The 26,263-nt window shown below is 36.2% G+C and overlaps 1 protein-coding gene across 1 annotated transcript in view; it reads left to right on the forward strand.

Annotated features, from left to right (window-relative positions):
• The window catches only part of LOC134431419 (neurexin-1-like), a 112,273-nt gene that overhangs the window by 48,177 nt on the left and 37,833 nt on the right, over positions 1 to 26,263 (forward strand). Inside the window, exons 2-4 of the mRNA XM_063179433.1 lie at positions 153 to 454; positions 2,434 to 2,457; positions 3,417 to 3,578. Of these exons, the coding sequence (XP_063035503.1) occupies positions 153 to 454; positions 2,434 to 2,457; positions 3,417 to 3,578 (488 nt within the window). The remainder of the gene's footprint in view (positions 1 to 152; positions 455 to 2,433; positions 2,458 to 3,416; positions 3,579 to 26,263) is intronic.

Below are 26,263 nucleotides of genomic sequence, written 5' to 3' on the forward strand. Positions count from 1 at the left end.
CTTCATGGATTTTAAGTGTTTTAAATGAATTATTTTTTTGATACAGTGCTTACACTAATACTCTTAAATTAGCAATGAAAATAATTTGTGCAAGCTGCCTGTAATTAAGTGCCAGCGATTTATTTGTTTGTTTCTCTCCTTTTGTTTGCCAGGAAAAGAAGAATATATTGCGACATTCAAGGGATCAGAATACTTCTGCTATGATTTATCTCAGAACCCTATACAGAGCAGCAGTGATGAAATAACTCTGTCCTTTAAAATGCTGCAGAGGAACGAACTGATGCTTCACACAGGAAAATCGGCCAATTATGTCAATCTTGCACTGAAAAATGGAGCTGTCTCCTTGGTCATTAATTTGGGCTCAGGGTCCTTTGAAGCGCTGGTGGAACCTGTGAATGGGAAATTTAATGACAATGCCTGGCATGATGTGAAAGTAACCAGGAATCTGCGTCAGGTAACAGTACAATGGATACAAGAATGACTGACTTTGTTATGAGTAAATGCTTGATGATTTGAAAAAATTGCATATTGGATGTTTAGCAGGCATTTGGTTAGTTTTTTATTTGCACAAGGAAGGATATTCCTGCCACACTTGAGCAGGGGCATATCTAGAAAGTAGTAGGGCAAGCAGCTGTCTGAGACAGTACCAGAGAGGGGTTTTCAAGACATGAGGTATCACCCAGTGTTTCTACAGTGCAACTGTCTGCCCTTGCAGCCTTGCATTAGTCAAGGCCAACAACTTTCTGAATTGCAACTCTTTAATGAAAAGAAATGTTTGATATCTTTTCCTCTTTTTAAAGTGGGCAGTAAATTTGCTATCAGATAAAGTTTATGCACTGTGTGGAGGCATCCTGCATGTCATGCCACATTGAACTTAGAGTAGCAGTAAAAAAATATCTAGGACATTGCATGCTTGGTGGAGTGCTAGGGCATTTGCAGTTCAACAGTCAAATTTGAGGCTGTGGTGGGGAGAAATGAGGGTAAAGACAATACCATGTATGTGTGTATACTGTATGTGCTAAGTCTACAATATATGCACGTATGTGGCTCAAAACTGTTATGTATACTAATGTGCTAAAGTATTTTATTGGTAGTATCATGTAATTTTGTGAAGGGCTATATTTTTCTGCCCTAAATGTCTGTCTTAAGTAAGATCATTAATATATTTGTTGTTTCTCTAAACAGTTGCATCTTGATTGGAATCTTTCATTTCCCTTTATTAAAACAGCTTGATCTTCTGGAGCTGTTAACTAATTCTTCTAACCTCTTCTTTCCCTTTTCTTTTAAAATGGTTTAGCAATTGCGTTTTTAGTTTGTAATTTCTTTGTAATAATGAGCTGAATTGGACCTAGAATTATATTGTGCTATTTTATTTAAAAAAAAAAAAAAACAAAAAAAAATGTTTTACCAAAAGTTAAGTAACCCTTTAGATTAAATAGTTTGGGTTACTCTTAAATTAACACCTTTTGTATTTAAGTTTCCAAACAGCACATCTGTCAGAATTTTTTTGCAAAGAGTATAAACTGTGTTCTGCATCTAATTATTGGTAACAAGTTGGAAAATTGTATGAAAGAGACAGCAAGGGACCCACTTTCTAGATTTGCCTTTGCTCATGTTATCTACCAAAATTGTTAATTCAATTATGAAACGTGGGGAGGGGGGAAAGTGCATTGACTTATGTCGATGTAAAATAGGTGCATGTTCAGAAGGCAGTTGCAGAAATCCATTCTACTTATTCTCTGTGTCAGGATCTTTGCTTTCTTTCATTGCAGTAAACTGTGATCCTAATGTCCATCAATATGACCGAAAGAAGTTTTGGAGTTGAGAAGGATTCCTTGAGTGCTGAAAAAAACCAAAACCAAACCAAAACCAACCAAAATCTTAAAAAAACCCCAAAAAACCCAAAAAAACAAACAAACAAAAAAAACTTGAAAAGAAAAAATGAAAAAAAAAAAAAAAAAGAGTAGGAGGGGGTGTGATTCACAGTAATTTGCTGGGGTACCAGTTGTGGGTGCAGGCCAAGCAGTGGTCAGCTGATGAGCTTTAGGCATTTGGATCCCTTTAGCCACTGAATGTCTGTCAGATGCGTCAAGTGAAAGGAGGATGAAGGGAACGTTACCGTATGTCTGTTTCTGTATAGTGGAGAGCTGATAAGTTCTGAAATATATTTGCAGGACAAATAACTATTGCTGTTACCTCTGTGGAGGCGTATTTTTTTAGTCTTCTTTTTTTTCTTGTAAAATTTTTTTGCCCTTTTTCTATGTTACTAACATGCTTAATAACTAACATGTCATTCATGGAATGTTTCATTCTACTAACCGTTACCTGAACCAAATAATGTACTAACATGATAGTGACCATCATATTTTTTAAGTAACAATCGTTATTCTGTTCACAGTTTTTAATTTCCTTTCTCCCCCCTTCTCCGCAAAGCACTCAGGCATTGGACACGCTATGGTAAACAAACTACATTGTTCGGTAGATATCATTCTAATTGTTTCTTATTTTGGCTTTGCCGTGTGTTTTCTTTCTTTCTTTTAACTGTAGACATCATTAACAAAAGAGGAAGTACAGTTGGTACTCTTCTGCTTCCTTTTAACTCCTTTCATCTGTTGTGGACCTCATTTTTTTTTACCTGTTCCTGTCAAATTGCTTTAATTCACATGTAGGGACATCGTTAACATTACGTTTGCATCAAGCTGTGATTAACTAACAAAGGATAAGGCTAAATTGTGGGGCTGGCCTGAGTGACTGCTGGCTCAGCCAGTTTCTAACCATTCATAATGCATGGCATGAAGTCTTGAACTTGGAATGATGGAAATGTCACATCCATACATCTTGTACTTCATCACAAGCAGTTGGGTTTTTTTGTTCCTTATTTTCTTTCCCTTCTTTTTACTGACACTCTCTTTTCTGCATATGCATATCAGAGCGTGCCGCTTACCTGATTTGTGTTGCTGTATTTCCTTTTAGTTAGCATGTAATTATGCTCTTGCATGATTAATAACTGCTGTTATGTAGTGCAAATAGTGATGGTGCTGAAAACAAAAAAAAAAAAAACGGCCTGTGCCTTTTTTGTTAACAAGGTGCACGTTTTTATTAGTCAATGACAGACCACTAAACTTACTAATACGTACAGCAGCTAAACTAACTTAGGAAGCATTCTACTAACACCATTTTTGTGTCTGCTAAATAACTTTTAAGTTGCAATCAGGACTATGCTGGCACTAGTACAACAATCAGACAACTCTTTTAACTAGTTAGAGCTCCTAGGGGTAGCTGACTAGAATCCAAGACCAAACCTCAAACAGACATGAAAATGGGTTCCGCCTTAGGTCTCAAAACCAGGCATATCCCAGGACTCCAATATATAGGTCTGAGTATAGCGTGTCCTTTCCCTGTGCTTTGTTATCTAGGTGACAATATCAGTGGATGGAATTCTGACCACAACGGGATACATGCAAGAAGACTACACCATGCTGGGCTCTGATGACTTTTTCTATGTTGGAGGCAGTCCTAGCACAGCAGACCTCCCAGGGTCACCAGTCAGTAACAACTTTATGGGCTGTCTCAAAGAGGTAAATATCATCAGCCATAAATCCATCACAAATTCCCCATCCTACTGTCTGAAGATGGGCAAAGAGAAAGAAAATTCCGTGGAAATCCCTTCAGGATAAGCCTTTTGTCTGGGATTCCAATATTGGTACTCAGCTGTCTTTTAGAATCAAAACCAAAAGGGACAGATTTGCTAAACTTGGTTGCTTCTAAAAATCCTTTGGTAGTTGACCTTGGAAACAGCTTAATGGATCCTGTCATAGCAGTATCTGAACTTTTTAGCCTTGGGCTGAGATGAAACTAAACACTGCTCTTTTTTTTCCTGCTACTGAAACCATCAAAATCTAGCTACTCTTTTACTCAAAGTTATGGTTTGAATTTCTTTGCTGAATTGCAATGGCTCCTTTTAACAACAAACAAGATTGAAAAAAAATTCCAATTTCACCTCTCAGATGACAGCTTTCTGTCATTCTTTGTTGTCAGAAAGGAGGGTAAGAGTAGTTATGATTTCTCCATTTATGTTTCCTGAACAATTCAGTTCTTAACTGCAGACACAAAAAACATGTATCACAGGGTTGGTAGCAGTTTTTAACTTTGTTAAGCTGATGGGTAAATTGTGATAAGTAAAAGGGAACTCCAGCAGAAGGGAAGTGTTCCCTGAGCCACAAAAGAGAAATAATGGAAGCTGAGCAGTGCTGCATAGCCAAGCTTTGAAAAGGAAGCAAAGCTTTCCTCTGCTGAGAACAGAGCAGACAGAGCATGTTCCCTTGCTGCTTCCTTACAATCCCTGTCTATACCACAAATTGTTTGACATAGTTTATATAGAAGACTTTATAAAAACTTGACTGTAAGATATTTTTATTACTTGAAGTACTAAATAATTTGGAAATTTTGTACTCATGGATCTGTGTCAGATCTTCCTGCCATAGCTGAGACCAAAGGAGGTAACTAAAGCTTTATGCAAAGACAGAGAGGAATTTGTTGTGAGAGTGTTTTGATTCTGGAACTTGCTTCATTTTTTTTCATGCAGGGCTTTGAGTGTCTTTAACTTCTAGGCATGACATGTTCTTTACTCATTTTCAATGGATCTATTCTGTGAATAAAGAGGGAAGATCAGAATTTTAGTCTGTAGAGTATTGCTCAAGCATAAGAAAACAAACTGCAAAGCAACCTTTCACTTGCTGTTTCAGGACTTCTTAGTCCTTAGGCTTTCTGAGAAAATGCAATAATAGATTTATATAGGCAATTTGGTAAATAGCTTCACTCATCTTGAGAGGAGGTATGAGGTGTAAGTGCTCTTTTTTACTTAGCATTATAATGAAACAGGAGATGAATCAGGTCAAGGTGACCCACACTCTGTACCAGAGCAGGTTTATCATGCTGTCTTGGAACATGGCTAGAAATAATATCATGCAACTTACTGAGAAAATATTCCACACAGCACCTTTGGAAACAAAATCTAACCTTCAATTTGGAGCAGGATGTCCAGGGTGCTTTGTGATCTCAGACATGTTAAAGAAATCCTCGGTTTCCCAGTAGAAATTTCAATGTTGGAGATTTGAACTGAAAATTCCTACCTCTATGCATTTTACAAGAAAGTGGTTAATAACAAAAATGGCTGAAGAGCAGCAGTGTCTTCTCCTTTTAAATGACCTGTTTTGTGTTCATGAGAGCCACACTACACAGTCAGTTTGAAGCTGTTGACTCAAGTTTTGTGGTTAGGGCACCAGAGATGGCTGAGATCAGTTTTCTCAGTGGTTATACACAACACCTATGGTTTCCTTTTCATCCCATAGCTGGAGGTCTTCAGTGTTCTCCACTACAATTGTGATACATTTAATGTATTTGACATATTTATCCAATAATGAAGCTGAAGGACTTGATAAAGTAAAACATTGATCCAGTGTTCAGTGATGTGATATAATTAACATTATCATTGTTATTGTTGGTAGGCAACATCCAGGAGCTGGTACTGTAGCTGATTTTTGTAATTGATCAAAACTGTTTTGATACCTGTAAGAGTGGCTGGGTATGCTCTTTACTTTCCAAATTCAGCTGGAAGAAACATAACAATGCTCTAAATATTACTTTCATATTGTTGTTAGTGTAAATACACTGAAGTTCATATACACACAGAATGGAAAACTGTTCCTGATTCCTTCCAAACAAACGGCAAATATAGAAAAAAATGTCATATTGCTTGACATTAATTTTTATTTTTCATTATATGAAAGTGGGTTTTTTTGAAAATATGCCTGCTGCAAATGCAGGAGTCTATGAGTGAACTGAAGGATGACTCAGTAATAATTTTTTGACAGTTAAGGTTACAAAAAGTCCATCATAGCATCTTGTAATGATGTGAAGCTGTAAAGGACACTGTGCTTCTTTTCTCTATTCAGTTCTGATTAGCTTCCTCACATCAGACTTTGGAGTGTGTGGTACCCTCGTTTTCAGGAGCAATATTGTGGTTATTACAGGCTGCTTCTGGGATTCTTAGCTGGGTTGGATTAATCCTTCATGAAGATGGGAAAATGTCCCTTTTGGATCCCATGTTTAGATTGCTGATAAAATGGTTTCTCTAAATCATGGAACAACTGTAGTTGTCAAACATTTCCTAACTGCTTTGTGTCAGCTGTCATCAAAAAGCCTGATTTTCATTTTCCTGTTTAGTGTAGTCTTTGTCTTTCCTCAGCCATCTCTCAAAAACTATTCAACAACACTGATTAGTGTAAGGTTTATAAAATGCTCAAAGAATTATAATTAAAGTTTCAGGAGCCTTAATTTTACCACTGTGTTTACCTAAACCCCACAAATATCTAAATATAGGAGGCTACTGTGCTTGCATTGCACTTCATTTGCTAGGGAGGGGATTAGTCAAAAAAGCAGATGTAGAATATATTTGTCTGACAGCTGAGATTATGCAGAAACTGTCACTTTCTCAACCATCCTTCTGTTCTAAAGGTTTTGATTTTGCTCTTAGAAAATCTTCTGGATTTGTTTTTCTTGACTACTTGACTTGACTGTTTTCTGTGAATTAAAACTACTTGTGCTGAAGAGGTAGGAGGTGTACAGGATTACAAAGTACAGTTTCAAATAGGAGGTTTTTAGTAGAATTTCTTGTATACAGGTGCTCAGGAATGTGAGAGAATTGAGAAAACAAAGTGAAACATCCACAGAAACTTCACCAAAAATAAGAAATTCAAAATAACCTGGTATAGATTTTGTTGGCTTTTTTCCCTGTGGAAATGAGATTAAAACAAAACCATTTCTCCTCCTTTCCCCCAATACTCTCCTTGTTCTAGCCATAAATTCTCTTAGATTTTAATCGTAGTTTACTCATTCTCCAGGCCTGCTTTCAGAAAACATCTCTTAGATTTCTCCTTCTAGGGAATTCTTTTAGTGTGTATTTTTATATGTGCTGCTTTTCTTTCTGTTTTAAACAAAATTTTATTTTAACTGATTCTAAGAATAAAATTGATTGAACATTCAAATCCCAATATGTCATTCAAATTGTTCGTTATAGTTCTAAAATTCTGTTGGTTCTTGGCACAACTCAAATGCTCCTTTAGGTACTTTAAACTGACAAGCCCTGACCTTTTTTTCCCTGCATTGAAATAGCATCAAATGAATGGTACTGTAATAAAAATAATATATGTATCTTATATATTATTTCATTGCAAGTACAGAAAAAAAATCCAAGGAACCATGTTCTCCTGAATTGAGATGGTGAAAAAAGTGGTCTGCATTTATATTATTAATATTTTGTGGATGATCTTGACTAATTTTAGTAGTCATGAATAATGTGAAAGGAAATGTCTGTTCAGAAACAAGACTTGTGCTAAGACAATTTCCCCCAAACTGAATCCATTTAGTGTTAGTTTTGGACTTCTGCTTGCCTCCTTGTTGCTCAGAATTTGGTGTTCAACTAGAATTAATGTAAAAAACTGTCTTCCTGCTCAGTGCTAAATAAAACTAAATAAATCTCCAGTCCTACAAACCTGCATGCATTTAACATTACTTCTAAAGTTCACAGACATAAAATTTCTTTTATGCAGGACATTCTCTGTGGCACCCAGAACTGGTTGTCTCAAGCAGATTGTGTTAGTTTTTATCTCCCATATATATGTCCACATTTGACTCCAAATATTTTTTCCATGCAGAAGATATATCTTTATAGCGTTTGAGGAGATTCTGCTCACATCTGAGGATGCACTATGTATAAGTTATTCAAACTGGTCCTGAAGTACTTGAGGTGTGACTCCGAGGTGCTTGGTCAGCTGTGTGTTTGCACTGTAAATCAGTGCCCAGTTGCTGATTTCGCTGTATCTTTGTGTGGGCTCAGTGCTTCAAAGTCCAAGGACAAAACAAGGTACGCTTCTACCAAAACTACCAAATGTTTTGGTCATAAACCAAATCTTCCAAGCTGTGCCACCTGAAACAAAGCTGTAGCTGTACCTCTACAAACACAATGGTGACAGTAGTGGTGTTGCCACCATTCTGAGAGCTGCCAAAGGTTATTCTGTTCCTTTACCCCCTTGCCTTGTGGAGTATCTCTAAATCCACTTTAAATTCAGAGTATTGGGGTAGGACTGAATTAGGGAATGTGGGATTAAACACTACCAGACTTGCAGTAAAGAGGAGAGAGATACAATAACTAGCAGGCAGTTGATGAGGCAGTTGGAGCACATAGAAAAAGTGTGAGAATTAAAATTTGTGAGGATGCAACAGGGATTGTAAGAGATGTATTGTTGTAGTTCATTTTGAAGGGGTAAGATTTGCCCTGATGGATGGAAAGAGCCAGATGGATGGATTATTTCTTTTTGAAGAATTTGGTCTGGGAAACTGAGGGATCTTCCCAGGAAAATCATTCTGCCATCATTTTCTCTGGCAATAATACCAACAGAAACTGAGGCCTGAACAAACAGTATTTGAGAATCTGAATTCTGTATTTTGAGTTCAATCCTCTTTCTCATTATCTGCAACTAGTATGCAACATTTTTGTTCGGTGGTTAATACACTTTTAAATGTAATGTTTACTTATTTAAATCTCTTAAAAATAATAGTTGTTTTCAACCAGTATTGCAAAGAATTTTCTAGACTCCTGCATGATCTAATATTGTAGTCACTTCCATATGCAAAAGATTTAATTTTTTTTCTTTCCTCAAACTTTTTGCCTTAGTTGACTTTGATCTGTCACCACCTGGATAATTTATAAATTATTAAGACATATCTTGCTCTGGTTACCTCTATAAATAAGAACACTGCAGCATGAGTGTCTTCTGGAGGCTTTTCAATATGTATGACAACAGGACAGTTTTCTGATCACATCTTCTCTGAAATAAGATCACTTTGGCTGTCCTGGATCTGTTCTGTGGGGGTTATTAATTTGTTTGGGATTTTCCTTTGTTTTATTAAATGGATTACTATATCTGACTTGCTGAAAAGCAATATTCCAAGACATTTTAGGACTGAAAATATCCATTTCCTATGATGAGGAATGTAGCATTTTTAAAGACTCTCTCTTCTGGCTTTCATTGATATGGTCAAGATCATATTGCTTATACCTAACTGTGTTGCAAATAAACTGATAAATGATGTTTTAATGAAGCCCAAATAGATGCAATTTAAGCATTTACTTCCTTGTGTTAGCTGCACTAGGAAGAGTGATGCAGAAACCTATTTAAAGAAGAAATAGCTGTTTCTCTGAGGCAGTCAGCATTGGTTCTCAGGGAAGTATGTGTTTTCCCTGTGATCCACATTGACAATTTCTGAAAGTTAAGTAAAATGGAAGGCTGAGGTGTTTGGCATTGTTTTATCCAGCAATGTAAGAAGGCCTCATGGTACAAAGCTTTGCTGTGGCATTGGCAGAAGAGCAAAACCTGCAGTGAGTCCGTTGTCTGAGGTGGGAAATAAGTCCAGAGTGGTGCAAATTCTGCAGGTTAGAGTGTGTGCACCACTGCCAGAATCACTTTGCTAGCCTAGGAAAGGCATATTGGACAGATCAAAAACTCCTCAGTGCAAAGATTATCTTATTTTTTTACAGAACCTCCCTCTGACTTTGACATTCTGGTAATGATGGTGGCAAAATGAATGTTTTGGAGATTAAATATTTTATTTCTGCATGCAGAGCTGGGCCTAGTCTAAAAATAACAGTGTGCCACTAAAGCTTTACATAATGCTTAATAGAGAAATTTGAACTTACAAACCCCCTTATGCCTTAGAGATTTATCTAAAGTTCTCTGTTTTCCACACTTGTGGACAGGGGTGCAGAAGATCAACATATGAGTCATTGTGAGGATTAAGGTAAAGATAAAAGAATAGAACTTTCATGCCTGTCCCAAGTCTCATACAGCTGCATGTGCATTTTCAAGTACAGAATTTCAGTTTGTTCTAAACACTATTTTCCCAAGACCTCTGAGATGTACCTTTGAGCAAGGAAGAGGGGAAAAGGGGAGAATGTTTAGAGGACCCATCCCTGCAAGAGGAAGAACAGTATATTTTGTGGTGATGGTTTAGGGGGTCCAAATTTGTCTTCATTTTAATATCTTTATTAAAGAAAATATGACTTAGGTTTAAGGAATGACAAAAAGAAGGAAAAAAGTCAAGAGAAAATAAAATCCCAACTGAAAAAGTCAGCCAAATTTAACTAGATTTCTTTAGTATTTCAATACATCTCTGTTCCTCACCCTATTATATGTTGTAAATAATCTGTGATGTTCTAAGGGTTTGAGAACTTTTAAAGCTGCCTAAAACAGCTCTTTCATTTCATCTTCAATGCTTTTTAAACAATGAGTGTCATCAAGTGAACGCTGGAAAAATCTGTCAAAAATATTAGCATGGTTTACTATAAATGTAACTAGAGAAATAAGTTACCCAGCTAACTAACCCTAAAAAAAAGTTGTGAGTAAAATCTTTGCCAAATTTTAGGTATGTATAGGATTGGTGGTGAGTATGGCATGAGTTGTTCCATGACTGCTGGTGCAGTTAGAGGTGATACCAGCATTTCAACATTTATTGAAATGTCTGTGGGCAGGTTTATTAAAGAATTCATATCTAAAAGAAGCCTATAGTCATGGTTATCTCATTTTTTATGGAAAGCTAAGGGCCTACTGTCTATTTTAGAAGTTAATTGCTATGTTTATTATTTGTATTAGTTTAAAACTAAAATTTTGCATTGCTTGTGTTTGGCTCTGAGGGAAGTTAAGTCCTGACAAAATGAAGCTCTGAAAGGAGAGTCCACATGGAGGGCAACTTGTATCATGGGTGTACTAACTGGTACTAAACTTTTTATTTGGGACTATATCAGGAACAGTGACTACTCTGCCAGCAAATGTTCACATTTGGCTTTGTTTCTCCAAATTACTTTAACTGGCATGTCACTACTGTATTTAGCTGTATTGTGTAAGTGTGCATTGAAAACATCTATTGTGGATCCCTCCAGAGTGGCTCTTTGTGCAAATTAGTGGATTTTTGTTTGCTGGAAGAGACCGTTTTTGGAAAGCAGAATAGAGTGCCTTAATGAACAGGAAGTGAGTTTTTTCCAAAGCAATGGAAAGCTCTGAGATCAGCAGGGACATTTGAAGAAGCTCTGTTTCTAACACGCTAGAATGTTAGTAATGTTAAAATGTTGAAATAACTAAAAAATGTAGAGTAAAATACCTCAAAATGGTAGTTTTTCCCCAGTCTTGTTGGCTGTTCATTCATGCTGTAGGTTCTATGCAACTATTTTACCTGAGGAAAATTCTTGTGTTGTCAAAATATTTAAAGTTCAGTGAAGATGCGTATTTTCAAATAGGATAAACATTATTTGCTGTAATTTTCCACCTTACTCAAACTTCTTTCTTTTAATTAGCTAATTGCTGGGGTTTTTTTGGGGGGGGGTTCGAGGGAGGTTTTGTGGTGTTTTTCTGTCCCTTTTTATTTTTATGGTTGTTCTCTGCCTTCTGCTCTGTAACACTGTGCTTCTTAGGAATACTCATGCTTGAATTCTAAAGCAAAGTTGCCAGCTCTCTACAGCTGTTCTAATTCTGACATCTTCTGTCTACCTAAAAAAAAAAAAAAAAAAAAAAATCACAATTTCTGTGTTTGTACTGCCTTGCTGAGTGTAATGCTTCTTTTTGTTTCACATTAATTTTTAATCATGCTTCTCCACACAATCTTTAGCTTGCTGATTTGGCTTCTCACTTTTTCTGTTACTGTTCTGCTCTCAGATATTTATTTTGGATATGACAAATATATGCTCTCAGGAAAGATGTGATACTTAATGGCAGTATTTAGTATCTGTTGCAGTCTGACTCCTGGGAAATGTCTGGCAAACTTTTTCCTAGACATCTGTGGGTTCTGAGTCCTCTCCTGAGTGACTTGGGAGAGCAGCACTGAAGGACAGGAGATTAATAAATCTCATGTTGCCAAGACTAGCAGAGAAGCTGATGTGTTAATATGTAAGGAACCATTTCAATGTTCAAGGAAAAAAAAACACAGATAAAATGCTTAGTTTTGTTAACACTGTGATGGAGATGTCTTTGTAAAGAAGTTTGTCAACTATTGACTTAGTTACTGAAGGGGGATTTTGTTTTCGTCGACACAGATATAATTTTAAGAGAAGAGTCACTGACACAGAATTTAAAGAAAAGAGCTATAGTTTTTACTGAGAAAAGAGAGTAAATTCTGTGTATTTTGGAGTTGGAAGATACGTGTACTTCATCTGGAGAGGCTACATGAATTAATGTGGAAGTGGGGAGGATATCTTTCTCAATGCATCCATCTTTCTTTTTTGAAAAGGTCACGTCTTGACATTATGCCTCTTCTGCCATTTATATGCATAGAATGATAACACGCTTTGAAATGCTGCTTTGCTAAAAAACATTCTGTGCTTTGAGTTATCACATGGCAATTTATAGTGTATTTTTTGTATTCATAAACATGTTTTCAGGTAAGTGACAACAGTGCAGAATGCTTTTTAATATAAGTTTTCTTGATTCTCTAAGTATTATCTGAAAAAAGGACAACTCCAGGAAAGTGTAGGGAGAAATTAAGAGTGCAAATATGGAAAAATATTTCTTTTTACAGCTGCTATGAGCAGTTCTGTGATCTGTGAAAGGCCCTGTCAGTCTTTTGTTTATCAAAGTAGCTGTGTACCTTTGAGCTCTGCTTCATAATAGTCTTGTAGGTACAGATGAATGCAAGTCACTGCTGAATTCAACAGTGAACCAATTGGGCATTGTTTGGAGGCTCAGGAAGATGGGAAAAGATGGTTCCTGAATTTTATGTTTTTGTGCAGTATTGCACCATGCTGACAATAATCAGTTGGATGCCCACATTTAAAGTCTTTTCCATCACCTGGAGCAATAAACAGAACATGGACACACGTTGGTTTATATTAAATATAATTTTTTTTTTAAACTGCCTACTAAAAGTTTAATGAATTTGAATCAACTTTGGTTTAATATTTAAAACACATCTCTTGAAAATATAATGTAGGGAGGAGCAATTGATACTGATAAAGAAAAGAAACAAGTCTTGTAAGGTGAAATATTGCACCTTGACAGCTCAGAACCTTTACTGTCCACAAGCATGCAAGGGTTTGCTAAATTGAGATTTAACACTTAGCTCCAGGAGCACGTGGTACGTGAGATTTATGTCAACCTCAGTGACCCAACCAGCCAGGCTGTCTTTAATCCTTCTCCGTTCCCAGCACTATGAAAATGACTGCTGACTCTTGAATTCACTGGTGGTATTTACAGCTCTGGCCTGAACTGCTACAGTGTTCTGTAAATGTTCTGCTTGTGGACGAAGAGCTGACTGCAAGCATCTTAGTTTGTGCTGCAATTTCATGGTTTAGGTTTTCTAAATTAAGTGATATGGCTTGGCCTTCAAAGTTTTTGCTAATGATTACAGTTAATTTATCTCACTTTCCCTCCAAATCCTTCAGTAATTTAGTTTTTCCTAAAAAGATGTTTCTTTTTATCAATAATATCCATTTATTTTATATCCTCTACTAACTTTGTCCAGTCCTGGAATTGTACTTTAACAGACCTTTGCAATCATTAGAACATTGAAAGTGTCAAAAGTGAAAGGGTTCATGTTCTAATGATCTTGGGAATTACAAGGTCCAGCCTTCCAGTTTTTTGTCCAGAGTATTTGGGGCATGACACAAATGAATAAATAAATAGCAGATTTCTGTAAATAATGCAATGAATGCTTTTAGAAATCATTATTTATAAGCAAGCAAACAAGCAATATGTATTTCAGATGGAAACTGAGAGAGGGCCTGAAGAAAAACTTTGAATACAAACCACAAAAATATTTTTTGGGGGGAGTGAAGCATGGATTTTTTTGCATGCTCAATTTCGGTTGTAATTGATGTTTATCATGTTTTAATTTTTCTTGATTTTTAAATTTTTCTTGATTTCTGTTTCATTTCAGTGAAATACAGAGATGCTAATTCAGAAGAACCATTTGGCTTCTGTTTCAGACATGGGAGTTCTGGTGTTGTACATTTACCCTAGGCTTTGCTAGCTTTTAGTCAAACCTGGTCAAGGAGTTCAGTATCCAAACAAAACTGCAAGCCTTTGAGAGAGGCAAAGTGATTTTTTTGGAGTTTTTTTTTTTGGGGGTTTTGTTTTTGTTTTTTTGGGATTTTTTGTTTTGTTTGGTTTGGAGATTTTTTAAGTAGCAAAATGTCTAAGTAAATTATTTAATCAGGTCTCAGTTGTACTCCATAGATTTCACTCATTCACTCACTCTCATCAACTTTTCCATCAAAACATCTGAGAGGTCTGGCCTGGAATTCTGGTGCTCAGCACAAAGCCAAGGCTGTGCTGGGTGTGAGGCACTCACTGCATCTCTTGGGTTCCTTTGCTGACAGTGACAAACCACTTTTTGGTCTGCTGCTTTGTCCTCATGTTCATAAGTCAGCAGTTGTTATGGTGGTTACTTTGCTTCTGATTTTTGCTTACTTCAGGCTCTGTAGCTCTCAAACAAGGAGCAGCAACCCCTGCCTGTTTTCTGTTGGGAAGGTGTGTGTGCCATATGTCTCTCCATGTTCCACTAGCAGGAAAATGAGCTGGTGTGATGGACTGCAGGTGCACTGCCTGTTGTCAGATTGGGGTATCTGTGCTGTGTCCTGTCAGAGCATTTGCCTCGACAGAAACAGCTTTTTCTCAGTTTTGCATCCAGGGATGGTGTTCTGGGAGTGGTTTCCCTGAAAAATTGTGCTTTGTTAATCAGAAATGCCATTCTTTTTACTCTGAGAGTTCTGCTGCTGCTTTCTCACACATTTGTTATTAATTCATAAATCTTATTCAAAGATTTATTACAAATCTATTAAATATATATATATATATATATATATATATATATATATATATATATATATATATATATATAATATGTGAAATCCAAACTTTCTGTCTTGAAATCTGCAAGTCAGCAGTTTCTGATCATGAAGGTGGCATCTGGAGGTGTCATGGAGATGCTGGAATTTGAATTAGATTCTCTAAAGTTGTGTTTGGCTTTTTTTTCTGCCCTGCTTCTGAGTGCTTACACAGGTTTTGTTGCTTAGATCCTAGTTCTGACACATTTATGTGTCAGCTTGTTATGTTGTTTGTGCATGAATTTGCCTGAAATTAAGAAACTCAGCAAACCTTCACCCTCCTGCTCTGGAAGGAAATTGAGCTTTGTCTACCTTCTACCATCAGGCTAAATAAGGTTAGATGCAAAGATTCTTTTTTTTTTTTTCCTTAAGGGTTTGTTTCTGAAATCACTAAGAAGCTAGGTTTTAAACACGTTTTTGAAACAAAATCACGATTTGCTTTATACAAATTAAGCAACTCTGTATATGTATTTTAATGCTAATTTCTTTTCCCCAGACAACACTAAGCTAAATTTGAAAATCGTTTCAGCTGGCCTGAGATCACTTTAGATGAGTGCATCAACACCTTTGGTCATGTTAAATGAATGCTTTAACTACTTTTATTCTTCAGTTACTTTTGTTTGTGCTGCTGTGAACTAGAACAAGTATATTAATACTGCATGTCCCCACTTGGCCCTGGTTATTTATTAATTTTTACTATGGAAGAGTAAGTGTGCCAAGCAGAATCACTGTTTTTCTGCCAAGTAAATGGCCCAACAAAGAATTACAAAGTCTGGAGTAAATGGGGCCTCAAATTAAATGCAGGCAAAGTGATGTGGGCCCAGTAAATCACAATAGTGGGATAATGTAAGAAACGTTCCTCATCTCAGAATTATATAGACAGGACTAGGGAGGATTGTGATGTCAACAACAGACAGGAGACCCACCTTTCAGTGAGAACATTTCTGAATGATAGGTGAACATGAAAGTTAAGATATCAACTTTTTATGTATATAATATTATTACATATCTTTATGTACCTTGAAACTGTGGGATCTCTCTTTGCTTCAAGCTCCAGTTTTGTAATGGTCCCTGATAGTATGTTTTTCAACTCTCCTTTACTCACTGTGGGCAATTCAGGTTCATTTGAAGAATGAAACAGTTGCAGTTTGTGTTTAGTCCTCCTAAGAAAAGGCATTCAGAGCCTGTAAGTTAAAACCCTCCAAAAAACCTCTAGGACAAAATAAACTTCTCAAGCTGGTTTGGTCTATTCCTTTCTGACAACTATTTCTGGAGTCAAGGAGGGAGGATCAGCTGCAACATTTGTAAATTATCACCATTCCAACATTTTTATTTTCTGTAGTCTGAAGTGTAGGAATCTTGTATGTCAGGCACATCAGGATTGTGCCAATTGAAATTGGTCTGATATCTTTTCTGTTATGTGGTGTTTTATTTAATGTGAGCAAGAGCATCAGCCTTTTGGCTGGTTTTGATAGAGAAAAGGGCCATTTTTCTGAAAGAACAATGTATTTTTAACAGATTTAGGCTTGTCTGTTGAAAGGTGTTAAAGGGTGAAAGAGTGCTATAAGGGAAAAACAAAGTACATTTGTGGATGATAGGTTGCTAATATTGAAATAATGACACTGAATTTCTGTTTCAATCTTGATCAGGGAGGTTTTGAACTAATTCTTCTTTTTCTCTTATACTCATTTTCTCTTTCTGACTCTATAAAATAAATACTGAGAATAGTTTTCAGAGAGTAAAGAAGAATTTCTTTCTTTTTGCCTGTTTTTGGTAGATTTTTTTTTAAGCTGTAAGAGGTTTCTTTCAGACCTTTACTTTTAAATGTTGAATACTCAAGTACATACAAAGCAAATCTGGGGGTTCGTCAGACTTCCCAGGATCAAAGCAACTTCTTCTTTTCCTAATATTAAATTATAATTCATTCCTGCAAATGTCACAAGAACAATGACAGAATGCTAGTAGATTCCCACAGAGTTCATGTCAGCATTTTAGAGTATTGTCTATTTATTGCCTTTCTATATTGACATTTTTGAATGGACAAAACAGCACGTATTTTTCTGTAAACATTATCCTGTGCTCTGTGTGTTCCTACTGTTTATGCAGAAAATACTTACCATTTTCTGTTGAAACCTCTTCATTCTAATTATTTTGAAGCTAGAGGGACATTAAGATATCACTGAAGTTGTGCTAGAGGTAATTCCTGCAGTGATTTTATGGTCACTTTTTGGCTGAACCACTGCACCTGAAATTCTAATCAGATGCCTTTAATATCATGTAGCTTAAGGGAAGAATGAAGTAACTCCTGATACATCTGAGTACTGTATTTTTCAATAGAAAAACTTTGACTAGACCTGCCAGAATGAAAGTTTTTTGAGGCCTTTAATCAAGGTATCAGTTAAAGTATCACCAGACTTGAAATATGGTAATTCTGCTCTGCATAGCAAATAAAAGCAATTTTTTGTTCTTAACAGACCGACTTGAAATACAGAGTCTGTGATTTTTAAATGCACTTTGTAAATTGTAAAACTAAACAAAAAAAAAGAAAAATTAAGTAATTTTACAAGGAAACCACAATTTAGGAAAGTGTAGTTTTGGAATGAGGAGGGCATAAAAATTAGTAGATTTTTTGAAATTTTTAAGTTTCCTGTATGGAATTAAACTATGCTCTGTTCTAGGGAAGCCCATTAACAGAGAAAAGTCTTTAAAATAAAGTAGAAATTCTCTAGTGTGGAGCCTTCAGAACATGGGGGCAATGGCTTGTGTCTTCTTTCTTTGATATCAATATGTTGTATATCATACTGAGGATGAAAGAAGGAGGAAGAAAAAATAGAAATTATAATTTCAAGTGAAATTACAAGATTTGTTTTGAAAAATACATAAATATAAAATACATAAGTGTAGGTGTGCACTCAGTTTTGTGGTTTTTTCTAACTGAAATTAAGACTTTAGCTCATTCTGTCCTTCAGTAACAACAATAGTCATTTTAGCACCTATGGTTTCTTTCCCCTTTTTTGGAGGAAATTACTCTTTCCGTGGTATCCCAGACTTCCTGATTTGAGGAACATGAGCATTTCTTATAAAATATATTTTATTTTTCTTATTTCATTCGACCTGTTATAGTTACTTTACAAAGTCTTAAAGCTCCTGTGAAAGGAATACTAGTCCTTTGCTTAAAGAAGTAGGAAAAGGAATGAAGATCTATCTGAACCTTGCCTTCCTCCCCAGAAATATGTAAATTCATATAGTGAAATCATGGCCTTTTGAAATTTTCTTTCTAGTCTATTCAATACTCTTCATGAAAAGTAAGCTTAGAGATAGCAAAATCTACTTATTGAATGCTCTGTTACTCATTGTAAGCCACAAGAAAATAGGCAAGTTTATACTATACAGATGCTACTATTCCTTCTATCATAATCTATTACTGATTTATAGAGGAATTCCTGTATCTCAAGGCACAGAATTAAACCTATTTTGCTTTCAGTTTAGTGTCATTATTCGAGATAGTGGATAGAGCAGATTGCTTTGAATGGTGGCACAGGATTGAATTGCAGAAATGAAATGCACACAGCTACCTGGGCTCTGTGTATTATAACAGATGGACACCTTCATTATTAATTTCTTGATTAAGTAGCTTGGCATATAGAGCAGATGTGGCTTCAGGATAATTATATTTAAAATGCATAGTAATTATTGCATTTTTGGACTCACATAATTCCATAGTTAATAGAGTGAAGTCTCAGGCTGATTTATGCAGCTTTTAAGATGGAGTTGTAGTATGAAAAATTCCCAACTTCTGCAATTATATTTACTTGACAGGAATAACTGTTGTACTTTGAGATACTCCAAAGCAGTGAAACATTTTGGCCTTAGCATAATAAAATAAAAAAGAAAAAAATTGCATATTTGTTAATTGGAAGGAAATGAGTGTATATTCTGCTTCATTTTATTTGGCGTATTGAATGACAAGAAGTTCAGTAGCATTAAATATACATAGAAATGAAGATCATATCGGAATATTTTTAATAACATTGGTACCAACAACTAATGAAGAAGAAATGTAATACTAAAGTGCAAATAGAAATTCTAATTGAAAATAGATTTGTGTCAGTGAAAATTTACTGTCTCTCACAAGGTAACTCTAGATTTAACATAAGAAGAGAGGGGCTTCTTTCATATTCTGCTTTTAACATTCTTGGAATTAAAGTTGCTTGTAGCATAAAAAGTTTCCTCAGTTGGAGGGGAGAAGGGAAAGTCTTTATCAGCAGACAGCAAAATAATAAGTTTTATGTGATTTTTTTCCTTTTCAAACTTTTCACCTTTAACAATAATTTGTTCTAAAGGTGGCCTAGCTGCAATTTCACTGGATGTCTGTCTAGAAGAGCAGGGAAGATGTAGGTCTATCTAATCAATGGATTGTTTCTTTATTTCAGGGAAAGCAAGTAGAGATCTCATGTTTTAAAGATGCTGCTCTTCATTGATCATAAATTTGTAAAGAGTTCATTTGCAAACGTGTCCTGAAGGATTAACAGAGTTCAGGTTCTTACAGAGAATCAGGAATGGCAGCTCTTTTCCATGACTGACACTTTTGTCAATAGTGCCTTCACCAGGTGGCCATGTGGCTGCTCTTAGATATGCTGATGGTAATGGTGTAAAATGGATGTTCTGTTCAAACAGGTAGAGCTTATACTCCTTTGTGAGACTTGATTCCCTAGAGCTGCCTCACAGATAGAAATATTTGTGTTGTTACGGGTCCATCCAATGCTGCAAATTGGATGCACAAGGGAATAGGAGGGATTAAGCTGTGAAATGCCTTGTATGCTGTGCATGAAGTCTAATATTTGGCACATAAACCTTTCCTGTGTTGTCCCGTTCTCGGCTGTTTCTGATGGCCTGGAAAGGCTCGGGATGGCCTTGGACAGCCCGCGCTCCAAAGGACGAAAAGAGTCTTCAGGTTTTTTCTCTGTCTTCAGTGTTTATTAGTTTTTTATCTACAAGATTTTCTCTCGGCCCGACAGAGGTCTGCACAGCACGCCAGCCATGAGCACACTGAGAGCCCCCGGGGCGGTCACTTATCTTTATACCCAAAACTACGTATAAGATATTTACCTATTTTCCCCAATACCTTTCACCCTTATTTACAAGTGCACTTTTAGTAAAAGCCAATCCCAAAGTGCCACCACCACCACAGAAGATGGAGGCCAAGAAGAAGAAGAAGAAGGACAGGACACGCCCCAATTCCTCCATCTTACTTCTCTAGACCCCCCTGTACCAAAATTCTAAAACCTGTGTTTCACTCTCTAATTAACCTATCCCTTCACCATTTATCCCAGTGTGATCCTCCCATCCTCATACAGGTGTCGTCTCCTGTGCAGGATCAAAGTCCAGCCACCAGACACTTCTGGCAACATTCCAGGACCTCCGAGCCCCCCAAGGGTGATCTCGGCGACCCAGCACATCAGTCCTGATGTGCTGAGATCCTACACTGTGTCACTAATTAATTCAGTAAAAGTAAGTTTATTGAGAATGGAAAGGATCGACATCAAGGGTGCACCAACTGCCAAATTTGCCCTTGTTTACCTTTTAAATTCAATCTGTGTAGAGGATGCTTAAATAAATATATACATGACAATTTTAAAAGGCCATTTAATGTGTTGAAAGGCAATAAGAATTTCACCTTAGAAACTGTAAATATAGAATTTCCCAACTCAGGGGTATTTTCCCTGCTCCCCAGATTTTGGGGAGAGCCTGTTCCATATAATACCTGCAGGAGGAAAGAGGGGAGGAACTTGAGGAAGAATAAGGCATTGAGGAAGCAATTCAGCATTGTCACTTTTTTTTGTGGTCTTGGCTTTTCCTTCCTGAGTCCTTGCTACAGAAATAGTAGATTATGGGCATTGCTGCTACAAGCTGCTGATCTTTTAAGCTGTGACATGTAATCAAGCCTGTGGAGCATTCATTCCCCTTACTAGTTTAGCAGTCTGCCAAATTTGAAATGATTAATGCTTTATAGCTGACTAGATATGGACTGTAGACACAGGAATTCCCCACTTCCAGGGTTTTCTCTGATGAATTTATAAAGCTTTTTCTGAGATAAATGGTAGAACTATAATAAAACATACCACCCAAACAAACATAGACCAGAGTAGAAAGCTCTAACAGAGGAGGTTTAAAATTTGTGAACTTAATACTTACTTTTTACATAAAGAATAAATTGTAGGTGTTTAAGACTATGTATTACTGACATATAAATTGCAAGAAAAGCATTTTGAATAGTCCAAATGCACAATAAATTTACAATTCAGCGGTGCAGCCTTTTGATACAAACACCAGACCTCCCAATTTGATTATGCCTCTTCATATTTAGATCATGATCATAGAGTTAGTTTTATGGAAACTCTGTTATTTCTGTATGAATATTAGTGAAATAAATAATATTCAGTATTTATGATCATTAGCAAGTTCTGTGTGTAATAGCCCAACAAATTTATTAAAATACAGGTTGCTTTATGTGGAAGTCTGAAATACATGTGCTTTACAGAAAATCTTGAAGTTGTTACTGGTACTGTGCAGTATGACCTAAAGTGATGAATGCTTGGCTGAGGGAGTTAATATCTTCAAACAGATCACATTTCACTTCACTCCAGCAAGAATTGAGGCTTTGATGCAGTTTAGTTTTTGGTACTAGTTCTGCAGGCTTCTGTATACCAAAGATGATAATAGAAAAACATTACTTATAAAGCACACAATCATATATATATATGGGTTTTAATAGGGAGTGGACAGAGCTACATCGTTCCAAATGGATGAAAAAGAGTGATCTCTGTAGGTACATGTTCTCTAAGAATCAATTGTTCACTTTCCACCGTGTTGGTTTATTGAGGATAGAACTGCTCCAAATCTATCTGTTAATTGCTTTTTATTTTTACTCTCAAGATATTTGTTGTAATGGATTGTTGTAAATGATTGTTTCTTGTCTCAACACAGATGAGAACCATTAGCAACAGAATTTTGTTCTTTTTCTGTATGGTGATTATTTTTTGTAATTCCGCAGATGCATTTAGTGTAGTGAAAAAGCAAGGGCAAAATCCAGACTTTGCTACAGACTGGAAAACTGCTTGTTCCATTTCAGTTCATTGCCCCGCACTTTCTTTCACAGGAGTATGGTACTATAAAATGAAATGCTTCTATGTCTGTTAGTGCTTGTACAATGGCTTTCAGTTTAAATGTAAACTAGGTTCCTGGATATAGTTTATCTCCCATGAAAAACAAAAAACCTAACAGCAGAAACCAAACCCCAAAACTTTTCTTAAGGAAACAGTCTATCCATTTGGGCTTTGGGATGCAGACCCTTGCAGCATTTGGTACACTTTAGCATTAAGTAGTTTTCACTGTTTCCTGCTTGCATTGTGTTGAGTCACATGCAGGAATCTGGAAGACTTCAGAAAGTCTGAATTGAAGGAGGTTAGGTTTTAAAAGAGGATTTCTGTTCCAATTTTCAGAAAGCAGGACAGCTTTCACACATACACTGATTTACATTGCCAGTGTGAGAATCCAGTACTAGCAGGAGCGAATCCTTGGCAAGAAAATTTGGTTGCTGGCTGGTAGACTAAGATTTAGCAGAGGATGGGCAGAGCTTCTGTGGATATATGCCCAGGAGTTAATTGTTATCAATAAAAGTTATAGCCTGATATATCATTCATGTACCTCCCATTAGAATCAATTACATTATTTACTTTATTTCTGTAACGCACCACTGGATCTTAATTGTAGTTGGCCCTGGCCCCACTCTAAAAATGGAGACACTTCCATTGATTTCCACAGGGCAAAACCAAAGCTGCCTTCAGCACATCACACTCAAAGATCATCTCAATAATTAAGAAGGGGGAGCATTTTCTCACTTTATGTAAATAAACAAGGTGTTTAAGGAGATATTATGCTCATGAGGAAGCTAGAACATACCTATCCAAAAACTGTTCTTGAAATTTCCAAATATAAGTGTCAAGCTGGTTTGGATAAAGTTGGATAGAGCCCATTTCCTAACCTGTGGCTTCTTAACACTTGATTCTTTATGGCTTCTTGTCTTCTAGTACCTACAATGTATCATATGCAAGGATAATTCCAGACTGAAAAATGCTATGAAATCCTTGGATGGCTGAAGCCAGACATTTTATGAAGCTGTGGGTTATCTTGGTACTGGCAGAAAAATGCACAGGGCTTGAGTAAGCTACAGTGATTTATTCAGCTAACACTAAGCAAGTGCATTGACTTCTGTAGCTGCCTTGACCCCTTTATATCCATATAAAAATGAAGTGGAATCTTGACACTCATAGTCTTGAAGATTGTCCCTATTCTGTAATCTCTGATTAATCTAAACTGTCACAGTTTTCAAGGAATGCTCATAATCTAACGTGGCTTCCTGTATAAAATAGGTCATTTGGTTTAGCTGAACTAACTTTTCTCAAATACTGTAGCCATTGTACTATTTTCATTTTCCCACATTCATATATATATACAGCAATATAGAATCTACCACACTTCACAGGAAATGTTTTGTGTAGTGAAATGGTCTCCCTTTTGTAAATATGTGTCTTCATACCTGAATTGATCTATTTTCATTTTATATTCCTTTGTGTTTGGGCCCTGTAGTACCTACCTTATTTCACTGCTGCGTTAAGGTACTTTTGTGCCATGACAGTTTTCCACCTCATTGTTAACTCAATCATTTTGAATCCTTTGTATTTTTTCTGTGGACTATGTTTTCCAGTCTTTTGGTCACTGCTGATCTTCTCTATACCTTGTCTAACTTTTCTCATCCTTCATTGTCATGATTTTTTTCAGGTTAATATCCTTCTTCTTCTGTGCAGATTCCACTTCTAAATGTTAATGTTTAGCTGATAATCCACTAGGAGCATACAAGATTTTTCCACAGGTATTAAGACTATTCAGGTTCCTTTTAACTTAGAAGGCTTCAATTTCTATTCAGAATACATTTGTGTTTCCTGAAGTGACCTGATAAACACTAATATAAAACCAAGTAGAATCTGGGTACTTTACATGGATTTTAGCAACTGGCTTTGAAGTATGCACATTCAAAGTTCAGCTGTTTTGTCTCTGTAGTTTTTTCTTGTATCTCCTAGGTCAATTAATACATAGATTTTCACCTAATTATCCCTGATTTTAAGGCTGATGTAATTGCCATTACTTCTGCTGACCTTAGTAGGAGCTATATCAAGGCTTTACTGTGGAAAATCTTGCAGACTGATACTTTTGAAAAAAAAAATAATCTCAGAGTAAAAAAAATCTTATTGTCTTTAGTCTATGATCAGACTGACTGAATGGCATACTTATTTATAATGATTTTATGGCACTTTAATATCTTTCAGGCTAGAATGAGTAACTAAATTAATATAAATTAATAATATGAAAATATATTCGAACATGTGTTACTTGCTTCCTGAAATCAAATCCTTCTGGGGTTTGTCATTGGTGCTTAAAGTAGCCAAGAAGTAAAGGAAATGTTGCTTAAAACAGATAACTTGACCTATACATTCACTGTCCCAATAAAAGTGAGAAAAAGATCCATGAAAAACCTGTGCTGTACATACAGAAACTGTCCAGAAAGAGCAAATGAGTTTTCCTAAGAAAGTGTGAAGTATGTCCAATTCATTAATGGGTCCAGATGAACTTAATGAGGTAATTTTTTTTTAATAGATCAGTATGGATTACTGTAACATAATTTGTATAGGAGAAAGGAAAGAAGTAAATGGGTTGCCATAATACTTAAAAACACTTATTGTGCTAGGAAATTGTGAATGATTTTCCTGTGAAGAAATATAAACAAAGCAAAACAAACATTAGGTGTATTTCAAGTGGTGCTGAAGAAATTCTGTCTCTTCTCAAGATACTCTATATAAAAGGATACTCATGGGAGATTTTTAACTACCTGCATCTCTGTTGAGTAGCACTTTCAACAAATTAGCAAGGAAAATCATAAATTACAGAGTAGTCAGACTTGATGAATGGAAAGTAGGGAATCCCAAAAGAGACATCCTGAGTCCATTTCTTGCTGACGTGAAAGGGAATGAAAATGGGGAAAATTGGAGGACTATATCATTAGTGACCAAAATTCAGTTCATATCAGAAAGAAATGCAATTTACTGATTAATTTAAGGCTGTAATTTCAGGAGGAACAGAAAATAACCACAGTGAATAAAGAACAGTGAAAAAATAGTTTCAAAATCCAGGACCATCAGTGCATTTTGCTAGAATGATTAAGAACACAGTGTGTTTTTCTTCTGGTTTCAAAAAGGGGCTTGATTTAGAAAGAATCAAACTTTTGGAATTTTTCAGTTATGCTGAAAGGTTGTTATATGAAAGGCCAATATTTATAGCAGCCTTAATGGGGAAGATGAAATCGAGAATTAGATCATGTGTCAAGAATTGTAAGTCTCCAAAACCCACAATGATAAGAACTTGAAAGGTGAGGTCAAACATGACAGTACTTAAAGGGCAGCTAAAAATAGGACAGAGGCTCTTTCTTCACAGGGACCAACATGGAGAAGAAAGGGGCAATGGGTGCTCATTGTACCATGAGAGATTTTATATTGATATAAGGAATACATTTGGTAAAATGAGATTAGTCACCGGAATAACTTCCCCAGGAACAGAGTCCTCATTGCTGGTAGTTTTCACGATGCCATTGGACAGGATGCTAGGTAGTCTTAGGCTCCCTCTCCCACAAAAAGTTAGACCGGCAGATTGAGGACCCTTCCAACCTGGACTTTGAATGGAAAGCAGGTTGGAGAAAGTCTGGGAGAAAATGTTGATGATCACAAAGACATTTGTATTTCAAGTAACAGTATCAGTTTAGACCATGGTGTCTGATGTGTGAAAGGTGCAGGATGTTTGGCTGAGTTTGGGCATCCAATGCAGTAGTTAAAAGGCACTAGAGAAGAAAGGAGAGAGAAGAAAATAATTTTCCTTTCCTAAAATATCTGTTCTGAAGAATTTGAAATGCAAATGGAGAGACTACCATCCAAGGCATTTTGATTATATGTTGTTTTTTGTTAATTCAGTGTGCTTAGTAATAATAATTTGTGGCTAGTAGCCACAAATTACTATATATGAGGGTTGGGTTTCTCCCCCCCTGTAAAAACCTAGTTGTTTGCATTCCTTACTTGGATTATTTGGATCCATAAATCTCTTGTTGGTGATGTAAAAGCAGTGAACATTTGCACACAAAACTGTGTGATGAGGAAAGGAGTTTCCTGGGCTGTTTTTGTCCAGCAACAGCAAATATCAATTTCTCTGACAGTTATTTGGAATGTGTAA

Source organism: Melospiza melodia, chromosome W (assembly GCF_035770615.1).
Source record: "Melospiza melodia melodia isolate bMelMel2 chromosome W, bMelMel2.pri, whole genome shotgun sequence".
Lineage (NCBI taxonomy): Eukaryota > Metazoa > Chordata > Aves > Passeriformes > Passerellidae > Melospiza > Melospiza melodia.